General features: G+C 31.6%; 2 protein-coding genes across 3 annotated transcripts in view; one reads left to right on the top strand and one right to left on the bottom strand.

The window, feature by feature from the left end:
* The window catches only part of LOC142340621 (cyclin-dependent kinase 2-associated protein 1-like), a 575,438-nt gene that overhangs the window by 346,778 nt on the left and 211,272 nt on the right, over positions 1-17,388 (top strand). The window lies entirely within an intron of this gene.
* Positions 10,151-17,388, bottom strand: part of LOC142340617 (uncharacterized) — a 41,434-nt gene continuing 34,196 nt past the window's right edge. Inside the window, exons 15-17 of the mRNA XM_075391307.1 lie at positions 11,863-11,898; positions 11,074-11,224; positions 10,151-10,581 (exon numbers count right to left, since the gene is read on the bottom strand). Coding sequence (XP_075247422.1) covers positions 10,511-10,581; positions 11,074-11,224; positions 11,863-11,898 — 258 coding nt within the window. The 3' untranslated portion in view covers positions 10,151-10,510. The remainder of the gene's footprint in view (positions 10,582-11,073; positions 11,225-11,862; positions 11,899-17,388) is intronic.

Genomic DNA, 17,388 nt, shown 5'->3' with positions numbered 1-17,388 from the left:
TAATGGTTGTTCTTGCTACTGGCCCAATGAGATTTTAAAAACTCATACCTCACTGTCATTTTGGTCCATTTTTGATTGATTAATTACCATAGCCCCGGCCACCACTTCTTAGTAGTCAAACAATGATCATATACGTTGTCATACAAATCATAACGTACTTCCTAGTACGATCCTTGTATGGCTACTATGAAGTCATAAACGATCCTTGTATGATTTTCAATAAATCATTTATGAGCCTAGTATGACTACAAAGACTCATACATCCATTTTTCATAAATCTTTTTACCATTTATTTTTTTTTTCATTTTTTTTCGGTTAAGCATTACCTATGAGATTCTCCGGCATCACTTTGTGATCAGCAAAAAAAAACTCTAACGTTGAATATAAATAGCAAAGTCGGGTACTAAATTAAAGGGTAAGTCTAAATAGATAACTAAAGTTTGTTTGTTCTCTGATGCCAGTCTGAAACCTATAAATGTTCATTTCTAAGAAACATTTAAAAAAAATTGCATATAACCTTAAATTAGATTTGTGAATGTGCTCAAATTGTAAAGTTATTCCTTTAACAGACACAAAGAATCAAATGTAGATTGCAAATGCGATACAATAATTTAATATGATATTTAACATCATACGAGAATTTATGCGTCACACTGAATGTTTTATGTATCATATATGACTTTTTTATGATTACCAAGAACTTTTTTCGAATGCGATAGAAATGAAAATTATACACTTTTTGGGTTTTGAATTTTTTTGTATGATACTTTATCATTTCAAATAAATTATATAATCCTTGTATGACAACCAAGAGTTCATCAAAAGTATATGAACTAGTATACTTAGTAAAAATCATAAATGACCTACAGTAACAACTAGGAATTTTGTTTGATGAGCTCCCTGGGAGTGTTGTTTTTTTTGTTTTTGGATGACCAACAGAGCAAAGGAAGAGAATGTATCACAGCATTGAGAAATTTCTAAATTTTGCAGAACTAATTTTGTTTGACAGTCGTTCTGTGGTTCAGTTTCTAAAATCAGTTTTTGATCAGGAAAATGCTATATGCAATTTCATTTACCGTAACTTGCCGGGATGTTCAAAATTGAAATAAAGTTGATAAACAAAGTGCCAATTTTGCTCAATCAAAGCGAATAGGAATTGAGTTTTTGGAAAACAGCCTGCTTTAAAAATTTTCTATTCATGTTCTCATTTGATTACTATAGAAATGATCATCGTTTTTGGTCTCTAATGCTGACGAGCGAATGAAACCATTTGAATTGTTTGGCTTATGCACACAATTACGAACTATAAAAACAATGCTTATGAAAATTTCACAGTTAATTCAACTTTGTTTAATAACTGGCTTTGAAAATTGAACCAATTTCACTGAATTCTTTATAAGAGACTAGATATCAATTAGAGAAAACTCTGTTGACAAAATTCTGTTGAAAAAAAATGACAAGCTATTATTTTCACTTAACTAGCCCCCAGTTTTGTTCTTCTGATATCATTAAGATTAGAACTAGAAACTGTGATCCTCGATTTTATATTTAGAGCTCAGTACTCTGACTACAATTCTAGGTAATCACTTAGATCTAATTTTTCCTCCAAATCAACAAAAAGTGTGCGATATAACAAAGGTTATGTTGAAGAAGAATATATTTTTGACTAGTGCGCCTTCATACTTTTGAAGCTTATTGAAGCTAATTTTTTTGAGATTACGTTTCATCTCTTCATTCTTTATTATTTAGAATGAAAACCAAAAACTGAAAATTTCACTGATCAGAGACAAGAAATTTTTACACATTCTTTTCTTAATTAGACATATTAAAAAGAAGTGACGGGACCAGAAAATGGCCATGCTTAGCAAAAATAAAGGTTCCAAGTTTCGGTGCTAATTTACTACAATTTGCGAAACATATGACTAATTCTCTTGAAATAGAATCGCGACAATGAAACATCAAAATCTTCATTCTTAAATTGACATGACAACGGAATAAATGAAACAAATTTTGATAAAACATGAGTTAACTTTTTTTTCAATTTTATTCGGTTAAACATTACCTATGAGATTCTCCGGCATCACTTTGTGTTCAGCCAAAAAACTCTAACGTTGAATATAAATTGCAAAGTCGGTTACTAAATTAAAGGGTAAGTCTAAATAGATAACTAAAGTTTGTTTGTTCTCTGATGCCAGTCTGAAACCTATAAATGTTCATTTCTTAGAAACATTTAAAAAAATGCATATAACCTCAAATTAGATTTGTGAATGTGCTCAAATTGTAAAGTTATTCCTTTAACAGACACAAAAGTCAAATGTAGATTGCAAATGCGATACAATAATTTAATATGATATTTAACATCATACGAGAATTTATGTGTCACACTGAATGTTTTATGTATCATATATGACCTTTTATGATTACCAAGAACTTTTTTGGAATGCGATAGAAAATTAAAATTATACACTTTTGGGCTTTGTAAATTTTTGTATGGTACTTTATCATTTCAAATAAATTATATAATCCTTGTAGGACAACCAAGAGTTCATCAAAAGTATATGAACTAGTATAATTACTAAAAATCATAAATGACCAACAGTAACAACTAAGAATTTTGTTTGATGAGCTCACTGGGAGTGTTGTTTTTTTTGTTTTTGGATGACCAACAGAGCAAAGGAAGAGAATGTATCACAGCATTGAGAACTCATTTCTAAATTTTGCAGAACTAATTTTGTTTGACAGTCGTTCTGTGGTTCAGTTTCTAAAATCAATTTTTGATCAGGAAAATGCTATGTGCAATTTCATCTACCGTAACTTGCCGGGATGTTCAAAACTGAAAAAAAGTTGATAAACAAAGTGCCATTTTTGCTCAATCAAAGCAAATAGGAATTGAGTTTTTGGAAAACAGCCTGCATTAAAATTTTTTCTTCCATGTTCTCATTTGATTACTATAGAAATGATCATCGTTTTTGGGCTGTAATGCTGATGAGCGAATGAAATCATTTGAATTGTTCGGCTTATACACACAATTACGAACTATAAAAACAATGCTTATGAAAACTTCAAAGTTAATTCAACTTTGTTTAATAACTGGCTTTGAGAATTAAATCAATTACACTGAATTCTTTATAAGAGATTAGATATCAGTTAGAGAAAAACTCTGTTGACGAAATTCTGTTGAAAAAAATGTGACAAGTTATTATTTTCACTTAATTAGCCCACAATTTTTGTTCTCCTGATATCATTAAGATTAGAACTAGAAACTTTGATCCTTGATTTTAAATTTAGAGCTCAATACTTTGACTACAATTCTAGGTATTCACTTAGATCTAATTTTTCCTCCAAATCAACAAAAAGTGTGCGATATAACGAAGGTTATTTTGAAGAAGACTATATTTTTGACCAATGCGCCTTCATGCTTTTGAAGCTTATTGTAGCTATTTTTACGTATCATCTCTTCATTCTCTATTATTTAAAAAGAAAACCAAAAACTGAAAATTTCACTGATCAGAGTTTTCTCAGAGATACGAAATTTTTACACATTCTTTTCTTAGTTAGACATATTAAAAAGAAGTGGCGGAACCATAGAATGGCCATTCTTAGCAAAAATAAAGGTTCCAAATTTTGGTGCTCATTTACTACAATTTGCGCAACATATGACTAATTCTGAAGAAATAGAATCGAGACAATGAAAAAAACAAAAATATCATTCTTATGGTAACATGACAACGGAATAAATGAAACAAATTTTGATAAAACATGAGTTCATTTAATCTATATATATATATTTATATATATATATATATATATATATATATATATGTGTGTATAATATATATATATATATATATATATATATATATAGATTAAATGAACTCATGTTTTATCAAAATTTGTTTCATTTATTCCGTTGTTATATATAATGTAAAAGAAGCAATTTAACTATGATCAGACCAACAAATGAGCAGCTATCAATCAGTTGGTTCCTTCTTGCTCCTTTTTCACGTCTCCTTTCAACATTTGAATTCAAAGACAGAATTTTTTTTTCAGAAGATACTTTCTGCATGCAAAACGGTTAAAATCTTGTTAATGCAAATTTTTCAACAGAAAATTGCGAAAGGACTAAATTAGTCAATAAAATTATGCTCAGAAGACATCACTCTAGAAAACAATTAATTGACAAGAAGACACATTTTGTATGCTGAGCAGAAAAATTGATGAGCTTCAAATTCGTATGTCGGATTGGGATCAAAAATATTAATCAAGCGAAGACTGCTTCATTTTCAAAAATTTCCCAATCAAGTCATTTTGCAAACACTCATATAATCTTTTTGGCAATGCAATTTATTTTCTACTCCAATTATCAATTTATGACTGAGGGAGTCAAGGCATGCTACCCCTTGAAGACTTGAAAAGCAATTTGGACAAAGTAATTTGCAAATAGAATTTTCTCCGACGATAAGGGTTTTATCTTTAGCCCGCAAAAAATGTTATCGGAACACTAAAAGGCTTGTAAAATTAGTTATCCATAAAAAGCTTCCCAAAAGATGGTGAAATTACGAATATGTGCAATGAAACTAGGCTGATCACAGTATGCTGAAGATGCAAAGTAAACATTTTTCAAAAACATTTAAACGTTAATTAATGCTCTTTTTCAAAAAGTACAAAAATTGTCGACGAGATAAAAAAAAGTTCAATAAATAAACGGGAAATTTCAGTGAGGGGGAGTTCCTGAGAAAGTAAAGCAGACGTCAGCATAATCAAAAAATATATAGAAATGGAAATAAAAAAGTAAATTTGAAATCTTTCACGAGACAGAATTTAAACAAAAAGTGATCAATTAAACCTGAGCTGTATTCACCTGACGACCCATTTCATTGCAAGAGTGTACATTCTGATCTATCAGCTACACCGGCAACCAATAATTTGTCTCTAGTTTTGTTGGCTGAGATTGGAATTGAAGATAAGGCAGCGAGGTCACCAGCATAAGAGAACTGTAACCTAACCTAGGACCTTCTTGAAAAAACGCTTACAAAAAACATTTAAATGCAATGCGTTAACGTCAAATACTATTTTTCAACAAACAGTCCTTAAAAGTCCGGCGAGACCAACTCAAACGTTTTCTCAAACCTGTCATGAAATAACCAAAGCCAATAGCTATTAGTGAAACAGGGTTAACCGATAATAATAACCTGAGAATGTACTCTAAGTTTTTATGAGTTATTATTTGAGTCAAAATCTGAAAAAGGAGTTCGTGCAGTTATTTTGGTAAAGTCAAAAATCAGCTTTGAAAAAATCCAATTGCCAAACGCAATTATTTTTTAAAAAACTACAAGTAATTAAAAAAATGGCAACAGTTAAACGACAACAAAGCAAGTTTTTTAACAGTTATTTACAGACCATCAAACAAGAGTTTTAGAAAATTACTAGCAGAGCTTTTTTTTACACTATACTTCCCATTCAACAATCAAGGAATTTTTGGCGTTGTCAACAGAGATATTTTGTCAAAGACTCAAACACAAATTTTGTCAAACATAAAAAGGCAAAATGTTTGCGGTTGAACCAAAATTTTTGATATTTTTTAGGCAAATGTAGGAGAAATCTGTCTTAGACGTTTGAAACTTGCTCTAATGATAACAGTAAAATCGAAAGAGATGAACAGAGCTGCGTTTAATTTGCTCAATTAGCAAATGAGCTAAACAAAAAGTATTTGGTCACTTAAAAATAAAAAGTTTGCTGGTCATGATGGGATAAACAGCAAAATTTTTGTTGTTTCACTGCCGGTAATAGTTGATTAATCATGCAACATTTTTTACACCTGTTTGAAAAACCTTGTTTCCATTTACCATTTGAAAAATCAAATTTCATTCATTACACATGGAAGGCAGTAAAACTGACCCGGCTACAGCGACCTATCAGTTTTTAGCATCGTTTTTTTACAGTTTTTGAAAGTTCGATCAATAAGAGAATCATGGGTTTTTGTTGGCAAACAAAGAGTTTTATCACATAATCAAATTGAAAAAAGTGTGCGATATAACGAAGGTACTTTTGAAGAAGACTATATTTTTGACCAGTGCGCCTTCATAATTTTGAAGCTTATTTTAGCTATATTCTTAAGAATACGTTTCATCTCTTCATTCTTTATTATTTAGAATGAAAACTAAAATATGAAAACTTCACTGATCAGAGTCTTCTCAGAGATAAGAAGTTTTTACACATCCTTTTCTTAATTAGACATAGTAAAAAGAAGTGGCGGGACGAGAAAATGGCCATGCTAAGAAAAAATAAAAGTCCCAAATTTCGGTGCTAATTTTAGGTGCTAATATGACTAATTCTCAAGAAATAGAATCAATACAATGAAACATCAAAATCATCATTCTTATGTTGACATGACAACGGAATAAATGAAGCAAATTTTGATAAAACATGAGTTCACTTATATATATATATATATATATATATATATATAAATATATATATATATATATATATATATATATATATATGTATATATATATATATATATATAGAGTGTAAAAAAAACAATTTAACTATGATCAGACCAACAAATTAGCAGCTACCAATCAGTTGGTTCTTTCTCGCTCTTTTTTCGCTTCTCCTTTCAACATTTGAGTTCATGGACAGAATATTGTTTAAGAAGATACTTTCTGCATGCAAAACGGTTAAGATCTTATTAATGCAAATTTTTCAACAGAAAATTGCGAAAGGACTAAATTAGTCAATGAAAATACGCTCAGATGACATCACTCTAGAAAAAATTAAATGTCAAGAAGACGCAATTCGTATGCTGAAGAGAAACATTGATGAGCTTCAAAATCGTATGTCGGATTCGGATAAAAAAATATTAATCAAGCGAAGACTGCTTGCATTTCACAAATTTCCCAATCAAGTCATTTTGCAAACACTCATATAATCATGTTGGCAATGCAATTTATCTTTACTCCAATTATCAAATTATGACTGAGGGAGTCAAGGCATGCTACTCCTTGAAGACTTGAAAAACAATTTGGACGAAGTAGTTTGCAAATAGAATTTTCTCCGACGATAAGGGTTTTATCTTTAGCCCGCAAAAAATGTTATCGGAACACTAAAAGGCTTGTAAAATTAGTTATCCATAAAAAGCTTCCCAAAAGATGGTGAAATTACGAATATGTGCAATGAAACTAGGCTTATCACAGTATGCTGAAAATGCAAAGTAAACATTTTTCAAAAACATTTAAACGGTAATTAATGTTCTTTTTCAAATAGTACGAAAATTGTCGACGAGATCAAAAAAGTTTAATAAATAAACGGGAAATTTCAGCGAGGGGGAGTTCTTGAGAAAGTAAAGCAGACGTCAGCCTGATCAAAAAATATTTAGAAATGGAAATAAAAAAGTAAATTTGAAACCTTTCACGAAACAGAATTTAAGCAAAAAGCGATCAATTAAACCTGAGCTGTATTCACCTGACGACCCATTTCATTGCAAGAATGTACATTCTGATCTATCACTTACACCGGCAACCAATAACTTGACTCTAGTTTTGTTGGCTGAGAATGGAATTGAAGATAAGGCAGCGAGGTCACCAGCATCAGAGAACTGTAGTTTAACCTAAGACTTTCGTGAAAAAACGGGGGAATACGCTTACAAAAAAAACATTTAAATGCAATGCGTTAACGTCAAATACTATTTCTTAACAAACAGTCCTTAAAAAAGTCCGGCGAGACCAGCTCAAACGTTTTCTCAAACCTGTCATGAAATAACCAAAGCCAAACGCTGTTAGTGAAACAGGGTTTACTTGAAACAGGTAATAATAACCTGAGAATGTACTCTAGGTTTTTATGAATTATTATTCGAGTCAAAATCTGAAAAAGGTGTTGATGCGGTTATTTTGGTGAAGTCAAAAATCAGCTTTGAAAAATCCAATTGCCAAACGCAATTATTTTTGAAAAAACTATAAGTAATTAAAGAAACGGCAACAGTTAAACGACAACAAGGCAAGTTTTTTCACAGTTACCTACAGACCATCAAACAAGAGTTTTAGAAAATTACTTGCAGAGCTTTTTTTTACACTATACTTCCCATTCAACAATCAAGGAATTTTTGGCGTTGTCAACAGAGATATTTTGTCAAAGACTCAAACACAAATTTTGTCAAACATAAAAAGGCAAAATGTTTGCGGTTGAACCAAAATTTTTGAGATTTTTTAGGCAAATGTAGGAGAAATCTGTCTTAGACGTTTGAAACTTGCTCTAATGATAACAGTAAAATCGAAAGAGATGAACAGAGCTGCGTTTAATTTGCTCAATTAGCAAATGAGCTAAACAAAAAGTATTTGGTCACTTAAAAATAAAAAGTTTGCTGCTCATGATGGGATAAACAGCAAAATTTTTGTTGTTTCACTGCCGGTAATAGTTGATTAATCATGCAACATTTTTTACACCTGTTTGAAAAAACTTGATTCCATTTACCATTTGAAAAATCAAATTTCATTCATTACACATGGAAGGCAGTAAAACTGACCCGGCTACAGCGACCTATCAGTTTTTAGCATCGTTTCTTTACAGTTTGGGTTTTGAGAATTCTGGGTTTTGTTGGCAAACATAGAGTTTTATCACATAATCAAATTGAATTCCTGCAAAAAAGTCATGCATCAGTACAATAAACAAATTCTCTGAAATCATCTGTGAGGCATTAAAAAATCTATCCGACGTGTCATTATTCGATGATTTAAATAATGCTTTTATTATTCCACATATTAACTTTGATTTTGAAAGTGGAAAAAAACATTTTCGATGGAAACAATTTCAAGATAGTTAAAATTTTTTTGCACAATGATCTTAATACGTTTATACAAACAATAAACCATAAATTACACTGATGTTAGTTACGGCTAACCTCAGTGACACATCTTGAACCAACTTTTTTTCTAATATAAGTTAAAGATACACCTCAATGCTACTTGAACTCTGAAGAATATTTGTATGCGGATGATTTTACCATAAAACGTGCCTATAATGGAAGTTGTAAATTTTCGTGTGATTGAAGGAATGGTTTGATCAGAACGTTTTATCAGTTAATGAAAAAAAGCATGCTTATGCTTCACGGCCGCAACAAAAAAATAAATACATACGCAGTATTTTCAATGACAATCGAATCCAGTTTGAGCGCAAATATTTGGGCATTGTTTTTGACAAATCGATGAAATTTGCGTAACACTGTAAAATGTTTGCAAAAATTTACCAGAATTTTTTGTTGTTTCCTGTAAGACATGATAGTATTTCACAAAAGTCAAATATTAACCTTTTACAATGCTTATGAAAAATCTACAATAGAATATGGTCTTTCAATATATGGAAGCACTTATGAGACACATTTCGACGATTTTTGTAAGATGCTCAAAAAATATGTGGGGCCACTTTCCTTTAAACGAAAAGCGGATGCGTTTAGGGTTTTTTCATAACAAACATCATCTTTTACCGTTTATGAGTTTTTGCTAATCATATTTTTCGATTCATTTTTCATGAACTCAGAAAACCTGAGTCGGCTTATATAAAATTAGATTTGCTCAGCTACCATCGTGAAACACAAGAAGAATTTCACAAAAACTGTCACAAGGTCCCAATTTAAAAAATCTTAAAAATTCTCTGCAGATCAAAGTTATCTTAGCATACATTTTCGCCCAAGAAAAAAAATGATATCAGAGAGCATAGGAGAGCTAATTCCAGGTCGGCTCAGAACTTTATAAGATCCTTTTGTTACATTTATGTTCAGGATAGCTATGAAGTGTTCAATTTTTTTCTTCCTGTAGCTCATTTGGTTTTCGTAAATATCTTACCGGGTTCTTGCTAGATGAGGCAATAGTCTCTTCAATTGTCCCGTCCAGGCGTAGTTTTTCTCTTTAAATAGATTTTGTTTTGTTTAATTAATGTCATGTCGCTGGTAAACAAATTCAACTCAATTTCGCTATGCAAACAATAAAGAGAAAATTGGCAATCTTGTAACTAAAGAATTCTCGAAGGAAAAATCCAGGAAGCGAAAAGAAGGTAGGGTTGTGATTATTTTTGTTTTCGGGAAACGAGAATTTTCTATTCTGCTGAAATTGTTGATAGCGTTGCTTTCAAACACTTCATTTGATTAAAAAGAGCACAAACAGCAAATTTCATTTCAAATTGTACACTCATTACAGCCAAGTATATATATTATGGTGGAAATTATGACCCATTACCAAATGCAGCAATATATTCAGTTGAATTTTACACAAATGGTGTTATAAATGATGTATTTCCATAATTTGAAGCGGAAAACGTTGATTACCGAGCTATAGAAGCCAAATCACTTCTGATTTTGATAATTATCAGAACCAAATTGCTACACTAAAGGCTTGAAATAAATTGTAGCTTAGACGAGTTCGATTGATTGCATAAATTCAGCCATTTTCAAAACGTGATGAGACAAAAATTTGTCAAAATATGACAGGCATTTTTTTGTAGTGTCTCGGTGGTCCGGTTAGGCCGATTGGAGTTTGTTCAGCTTTATCAACAGCTCGTTCACATTGTCCAAAATGACGTACAGATTTCCTGAAACAATGGACAAAGTTCTCTTATGGATTTGCGCTGTTAATCTGTTTACACCATATTTATTTTTCAACTAAAAACTCTAAGCTGAGTGAGTAAAATAATTCGAAATTGAGTTAATTTTTATGAGTTGTTTGACCAGCTAAAATATCACGCGTATAGTTTTAGCACACTCATGTTTTTCTGTTAATTTCAGCATATTTTGTTCAAATTTGAACGCAATTCAACTATTTCGTTTAAGTTAAAATGCTCTGCCACCTCAAAAAATTTACAGTTTAAGAGCAATCTACTGTCCGGACCTAACGCCAAGTCAATTTCAGTACTGGGCAAATCTAAATCCAAGTCTTATTTCATTACTGATTCAGAACTATGATCATGTCACTTTTTACACTTGGCAGTCTAAATCCAAGTCTGGGCTGAGACTTGGCAAGTCTAATCCAAGTCTGATATAAATCATATGGTCTGTAAGCCAGAAAAAATGAATGTTTATGTAACCGTTATCTGGGGTAGTCCCTCCTCCCCCGCCGATTAATCCGCCTGTGGCCATAGGCAGAGCCAGATCGGTAGCCAGTCCCAGCCCAGTTGACAGCAAATCATCCATCACATCGCTGTTTTCTGAAGGCAGAATCTGAGCAACTTCTCCGTCCTAAAATTCCACATACACGCTAGCCGGGATTTTTCGTTTGTGCAACCCCCCCCCCCCCCCCCCAGTGAGTTTTGCACCAGTACCAGTTTAGTGTCCAAACCATCATCAGAATCATCAGTGCAAACAACAAGCTGTACTTATTAAGACATAGAAATGAAAACATATATTTTTTTCACGGAAGGTAAGGAGAGGGGGATTAAATAGTTTTTGGATCTATTCTGTTTCGGTCCCACCCCCCCCCCCCAGGTAAGTGGAAATATTAGTTTTTTGACCCCAGGCGCACGTGCATTATTTTTACATAGAAACGTGCTATATAGCAACACATAATTTGTAACGGGGGGCGATAAAAACACTGGGGGCCGAAACAGAATAGATCCCAGTTTTTTTTTTACGTCTGTACTAATTGCTTCGTCAGGACAGCACATTTTTGTTCATGCTTTCGCAAGCAGATACATCTGATATTCTATCGCGTGCATGCATTTCTTAAACAAAATAAACAGCTGTTTAGTATGCTCGTTTTACGCCTTCCAAGCAAAAAGAGTCAAACCCATCAACGCGATGGCAAACCCGGGTTGGACCCCCATCTGCTTTTTAGCATTTAGATACGCGGAACCGATTCCTCATTAGGTTTTACTCACTCTCTTTCCCATGATGTCGTATAACAGACCACCGTCCTAAAACGCCTCAAAAATCACTTTCGGCATTATTGTTCCGACCCACTTTTGTCGAAATTGCAAAACTAAAAACTGCTAATGCAGACTTTTCAAGCTAAAAAGAGGGCTAGTTTTCTATTTGTTTCCTATCGGAGTGTTCTGTAGTTAAAATCCTGACGGTTTTTTCTAATTTAACACGCTATTTATGCAAAGTTCATCGTTTTTTCCTATAAATTAAAAAAAATTTTGTTGATTTATCCATTTTGTTGATGTTTGGAATAATTACTTGATTTTAGTGGACGAGTAGCAGCGTCAGGGACAGTTATCGAGCGTTTTCTAATCGCGTCTTTTTACAATATATTTGCTCTTCGGATTTTAATGGGCGCTGTCTTTTTTTAAAACCTTTTTTCGCCTGTTTCTTTCACTTATGATAATTACAGAGTGGAATGAATTTGATTCAAAACTGAATTATTGACAGGTCTCATTTACGAGCGACTGAGGTCTGGTGAAAACTGGTTAAGAAAGTTCGAGTTCTGTATTTGTTGTTATTTTGTAGTCTGAAAAACAGGTCACAAATTACCCTTAGTAGCGTTGAAACATTTCACAATTCAACATATATAGTGAAAGGATAATGGTTTTAACGGCTTCGATGCCGTTTTCTTGCAATCAAGTAAATTTCAAGTAAAATCCAAGTAAGTTCAAGTGATTTTCTATTTTTGCTAAAGCTCTGGTACTATTTGCAGTGGTAACATATATTCCGGATAGAAAGCAGTTTGGGCGGATTAATATAGAGGTGTAAATCAATTTAATTAACGATTTCACTTGCTGAAGCTTTTTTTGAATTTCACTAAAATTGTTTTTCTAAAATCTCAGTGACTTTTTGGACTTTGCCGCTTTCGTTTTTAAATCTTAATTCGTTCAACATGCAGCTTGACCTTATTAATAATACTTTTCGTTTAACCAAATTCTAATGTAACAAAGATTTTATGTTTTAACTGATGGTTTTCTGACATTTTTGTGACACTTGAATCGTTGTCAAAATTTGAGTTTAATTTCTGGTGTCGTGCCGCATTTTCACACTAAGGACCGGACCGATTATCATTGAATGCAGCTCCAGTTAATCGTTTTGATTTTTAACATTTTGAAAGCTTGTGATCTGATAATTTGAATATCTTCGACTATAAATTTATCAAATCTATATGAAATTTTGATTGCTGATTTTGATATTAGTTGTTATTATGTTAGAACTAAGACAACTTTGGTGCAATGGCAGGTCTCGACGGCTTCATCTAGAGGTATAACTGAAAATATTTTATGATTTATGTTGATAGCTAATGATTTTTAAGACTATGAAGTTAACTGTTTTTGAAAAATGGGAACGTATTTTTGTACTTTAACCCCTTTATGTTACTTTTGTCTACTTCCTAACTAGTTTTGTTAAGGAGAAATCCAATACCGTTTTAAATAAAGAACCAGCTTATTTGTTTAGTGTAGTTTTCGTTCCAACCCTTCTTGAGGGGGAAGGAACTATATACTCAAATTGTTTTTTTTTGGTCAGTCAATTTTGGCCGATCGATCTATTCCTTGTAGAGAGTTGAGACTGGTATCATTAGAAAGCTTGTCCAGCGTAGAATATGGAATTAAGAAGATTTATTTTTAATTTTCGTTTTTACAGGGAGTTATCGAGGTTTAAATTTTGAGAAAATATAGTGAATTCCGGTGAGATTTTATTCACATTTTTGACCAAAACTTCGCCAATTTTGCTAAAAATTGTTAATTTTATTAGATTTTAGAAAGTGTTGTTGAGTATTATCTGTAAAATTAAAAGACGTTTTCGTAGGTTATTGTTTTTTATAATTTTAATTTCAACAATTCTGGCTAAATATTTAAAATTAAGACTTTTTCATCAGAAACAGCACGAAATAAGTTTCTTTATTCTAGTTTGATTAAGTTTACAGGAAGTAAAGAACCAAACACCACTAACAAAAGTTTTTTAGACACAAAATGGCGCTTTTTCTACTTCAAATTCCGCTGAGAGTGCTCTGCAATTAAAACTTTGCCATTTTTTGCTAAATTTATTCGTTGATTACCACAAACGCAGCATCTATTTTTGAGTATTTAACTAACAAAATATCAATATCTAGAAGATTTGAAAAATTGAGTGTTCATAATAGACAAACATCATTAGCAGTGCTAGTTTTGGACCAGTCTTGGACTGGTATAATCCAGAAATAATTCGGATTGTATTCAGTCGGTCTTTTTTGTCAAAAAAATCGATCTTTTCTACATTAACTAAATAACAGAACATTTCAAAACCAAAGCTCACTAATCATACGTCCAATTGGATTCGTATGTAGCTCCACATTGTTGCATATAGTTGATTACTTAAAAGCTTTTCGTTCTTTTGAGTTTTAAAAGTATTTGATTTTTAAATAAATAATGACTTATCGAAATTTGCTTCTAATTTTCTCTTAACGTGGTCAACTTGTAGCTTGTTGTCAGCAATGAAAGAATGCTTCTTCTTTCTATTGAAATCAAATTCAATTTTCATTGCGGTTTTACGCCTCAAGTTATATTTTTCTGGATTTGATATTACCAGATTTCACATTTTTAAAAAAAAACTTTTAGTTATATGCCCATTTTTCACGTTTTCTAGTTTTGTGACATTATCACGTTCTGGACAGTTTGTATATCACATTATTGGCCTTCAAAATAAGGCACAATTGATAATATTAAAATCCTTGAAGATATTGATTATGATTTTAACGGCTTCGACACTACTTTATCGAAGAAATTATTTGAATTTTTTAACTTTTGCTTTTTACTGTCCTTTTTACTTTGTCTTTTTAGTCGTACGAATCGTACCCGTTTTCATTGCATTTTCATGGAAGAATAGGTGATCCGATGTTCTGATATTTGTAGATAGCTCATGGCTTTCATGACTCTGAAAACAATTGTTTTATAAATTAAAAAGAGATACTTTTAACTTCGCAATTTTGCTCCTTTTATTGTCTGTTTGTTATCTAGTCTCGTTAATTACAAGCAAAATATGACATTATTGTTGTCAGAGGAAGGTTTCAAGAGGTGTCTCAAAATCTGATGTTTTCATAGAATTCGTTGACTTTACTGGCTTCGACACAGAATAAATATAAATTAGTTTTTGGTTTTTGTCATGTTTGACGTTCTTTTTGTAGACGTAAGACATATTCTGTAAAATTTCAATTTTCAAGGGCTTGCTTTAGAAGAATAAACAATATTATTTAATTATTTCATTCTGTAATTGATGGCGTTCATGTCTTGGGAAATATTTTTTTCAGTGCTACTTAATTCTGCATCTTTTCTCTTTTTTGTCTACTTGTTACCTAGCTTCCTTGATGACAGGTTACATTATACATTATTGCTGCTTGCAGAAAGTGCAATTGAACATAGTTTGATGGCCGTAGTATGGCTTTACGTTTTCGAAAGCGTTTTCTGCCAAGTTTTAATTGATTTTTTGTTTGTTGTCTATTTGTTGTTCTTTTTGTAACCGCTTAAAGAATTGAATACCGGCAGTTCTTAATTCCTTCTATAGAAGAATTTGTAATCATACACCTGAGGGATACTTTAGTTGATTTCTAATGGTTTTCTTTACTTTAAAATGAATTGTTTGAAAAAAATAAGCGAAATTTACAACTTTACTATTTTTGTTCTTTATTTACCAAGCCTTTTTATTGAGGAGTCCCGTATCTTTTCTGTTGAATTAAAAGTTTTTCTAATTATTATCAGTTTTATCTGACGCTATTTTGCTTTTGTTGTTCAGTTTTGTTTTTTAAAACGGACATGAAGTTTTTGATGTAAATAATTTTTGTTGTTGTTATTTGATTTTGCTGTTCATCTTGACTCGCTTTCTTAATATTTGCACATCTCCTCAATCTAATGCAACATTTTTTACTCCACCACTGAGTTTTTTGCTTTGGGGGCTATCTTTTCGTTCATACACCAATTTTGAAAAAAACACTTGAATTTTTGGGTTTTTCTAAGTTCCTCATTTATAGACGATCATGCCAAAATTGTAGATGAGCTGGGTCGGAACCTTATGTGCAATTGCACGTTACCGAGTCTCATTGTTTTGTTCTAATTTGACCTTGTTATTAAGTGTTTTTTAAAAAGATAAAGATATTGAGATGTTATTGATTTTTGTTTTTATTTGCTTTTGTTGTTTGTTTTGTCTCGTATTATTTTAATAGCCAGTCTCCTCACCACTCTAATGTGGTGTTTCTAATGCGTTTAATTTTCTTTAGTTTTAAAGCGTTTTTATTCAATAACATTTTTTTAAGAGTGGAATATGAGTTTAAAAAAGTTTTTTATATTTTCCTTACTTTGAGGACAATTTAAGGTTCTGAAAATTATGTGCGAACGCACATTAACGAGCATCCGTGTTTCCTAGTCTAGTATTTTCCTTAAAAATTTTACATTTGTATGGTTAAGTGTGTTCATCTGACTGTCATATAAAAAATTATATGAGGCATCTAGACTTGGCAGAATTTTTAGCAACAAATTAAAGGAAAGGAAAAATTTTTTCTGATATTTTTTAATGTTCACATTTCATTATAAAAGAAGGGCGGATAAATTTTGCAACAGCGCATATTTTTGTTTTGTCACTTTCGGCCAGTTGAAATGTTCATCTTAGCGAGTTATAAGTGCAATCGTTAGAAAACCACCAACGCAAGAGAATTTTGATTAAACTTTGTACTTTTGTGCTTCGTTTTCTTAAGGATTTATCGAGATTTTGTTATCTGATATAATTCGATTCAGCTTTCATTTTTTAGATAGATGTATTATTTTCAAATCTTTCAGTGGTACGAAATTTTGTTGTATGGCATATTTTAGAGTTCTTGGCGTTTTAATTGTCATTTTTGTTACTATTATTAAAACTTTGCAAAATTTTCACCATTATTTGATCCAATTTTTTTAAAGCCTCCAAAAAACGCCTCCAATGTGGACCAGAATGTGGCTGAAGTTTATCTTTGACTTTATTAAAAACAACTATTCAGCAGAATTGTTGAATACACTATTTATTTTAAGGGGTTATTATAATTCAATTTCTTATGCTACTTTCGAGGCCCCAATTTTAAAAAACTACGCATTTTTTCAAATCTTCTTTTACTAGTTTTTTGTCATTCTTCGTATTTATGAATATGCTACGCCTAAAACGTAAATTTATTTGAGATTGCTCCACGTACCGTTGAATTTTCAAATTATTTAAGTTTGAAATTAATTGAAAAAAAGAAATGGAGTGAGTTTTTGACAAAAAAACTTAACATTTAATTTCTACTAGAAAATTTCTTTTCTTTTTGCTCTTTGGCAGGCATTGGCATGTTGTATGTAAATTTTTGTAGAAATTGGAATATTTTGCATTCAAAGAACTTTGTGTCCTAAATCGTGCTAATATCCGGTTTAGCGACAAAAAAATGTTTACTTCGCAATGCAATGAAGCCTTTTAGAGAATTTTGAATCTAGCATCTAACAACT

Source organism: Convolutriloba macropyga, chromosome 6 (assembly GCF_964194025.1).
Source record: "Convolutriloba macropyga chromosome 6, txConMacr16.3, whole genome shotgun sequence".
NCBI classification, from domain to species: domain Eukaryota; kingdom Metazoa; phylum Xenacoelomorpha; order Acoela; family Convolutidae; genus Convolutriloba; species Convolutriloba macropyga.
This window is presented reverse-complemented; position numbering and strand designations above follow the sequence as displayed.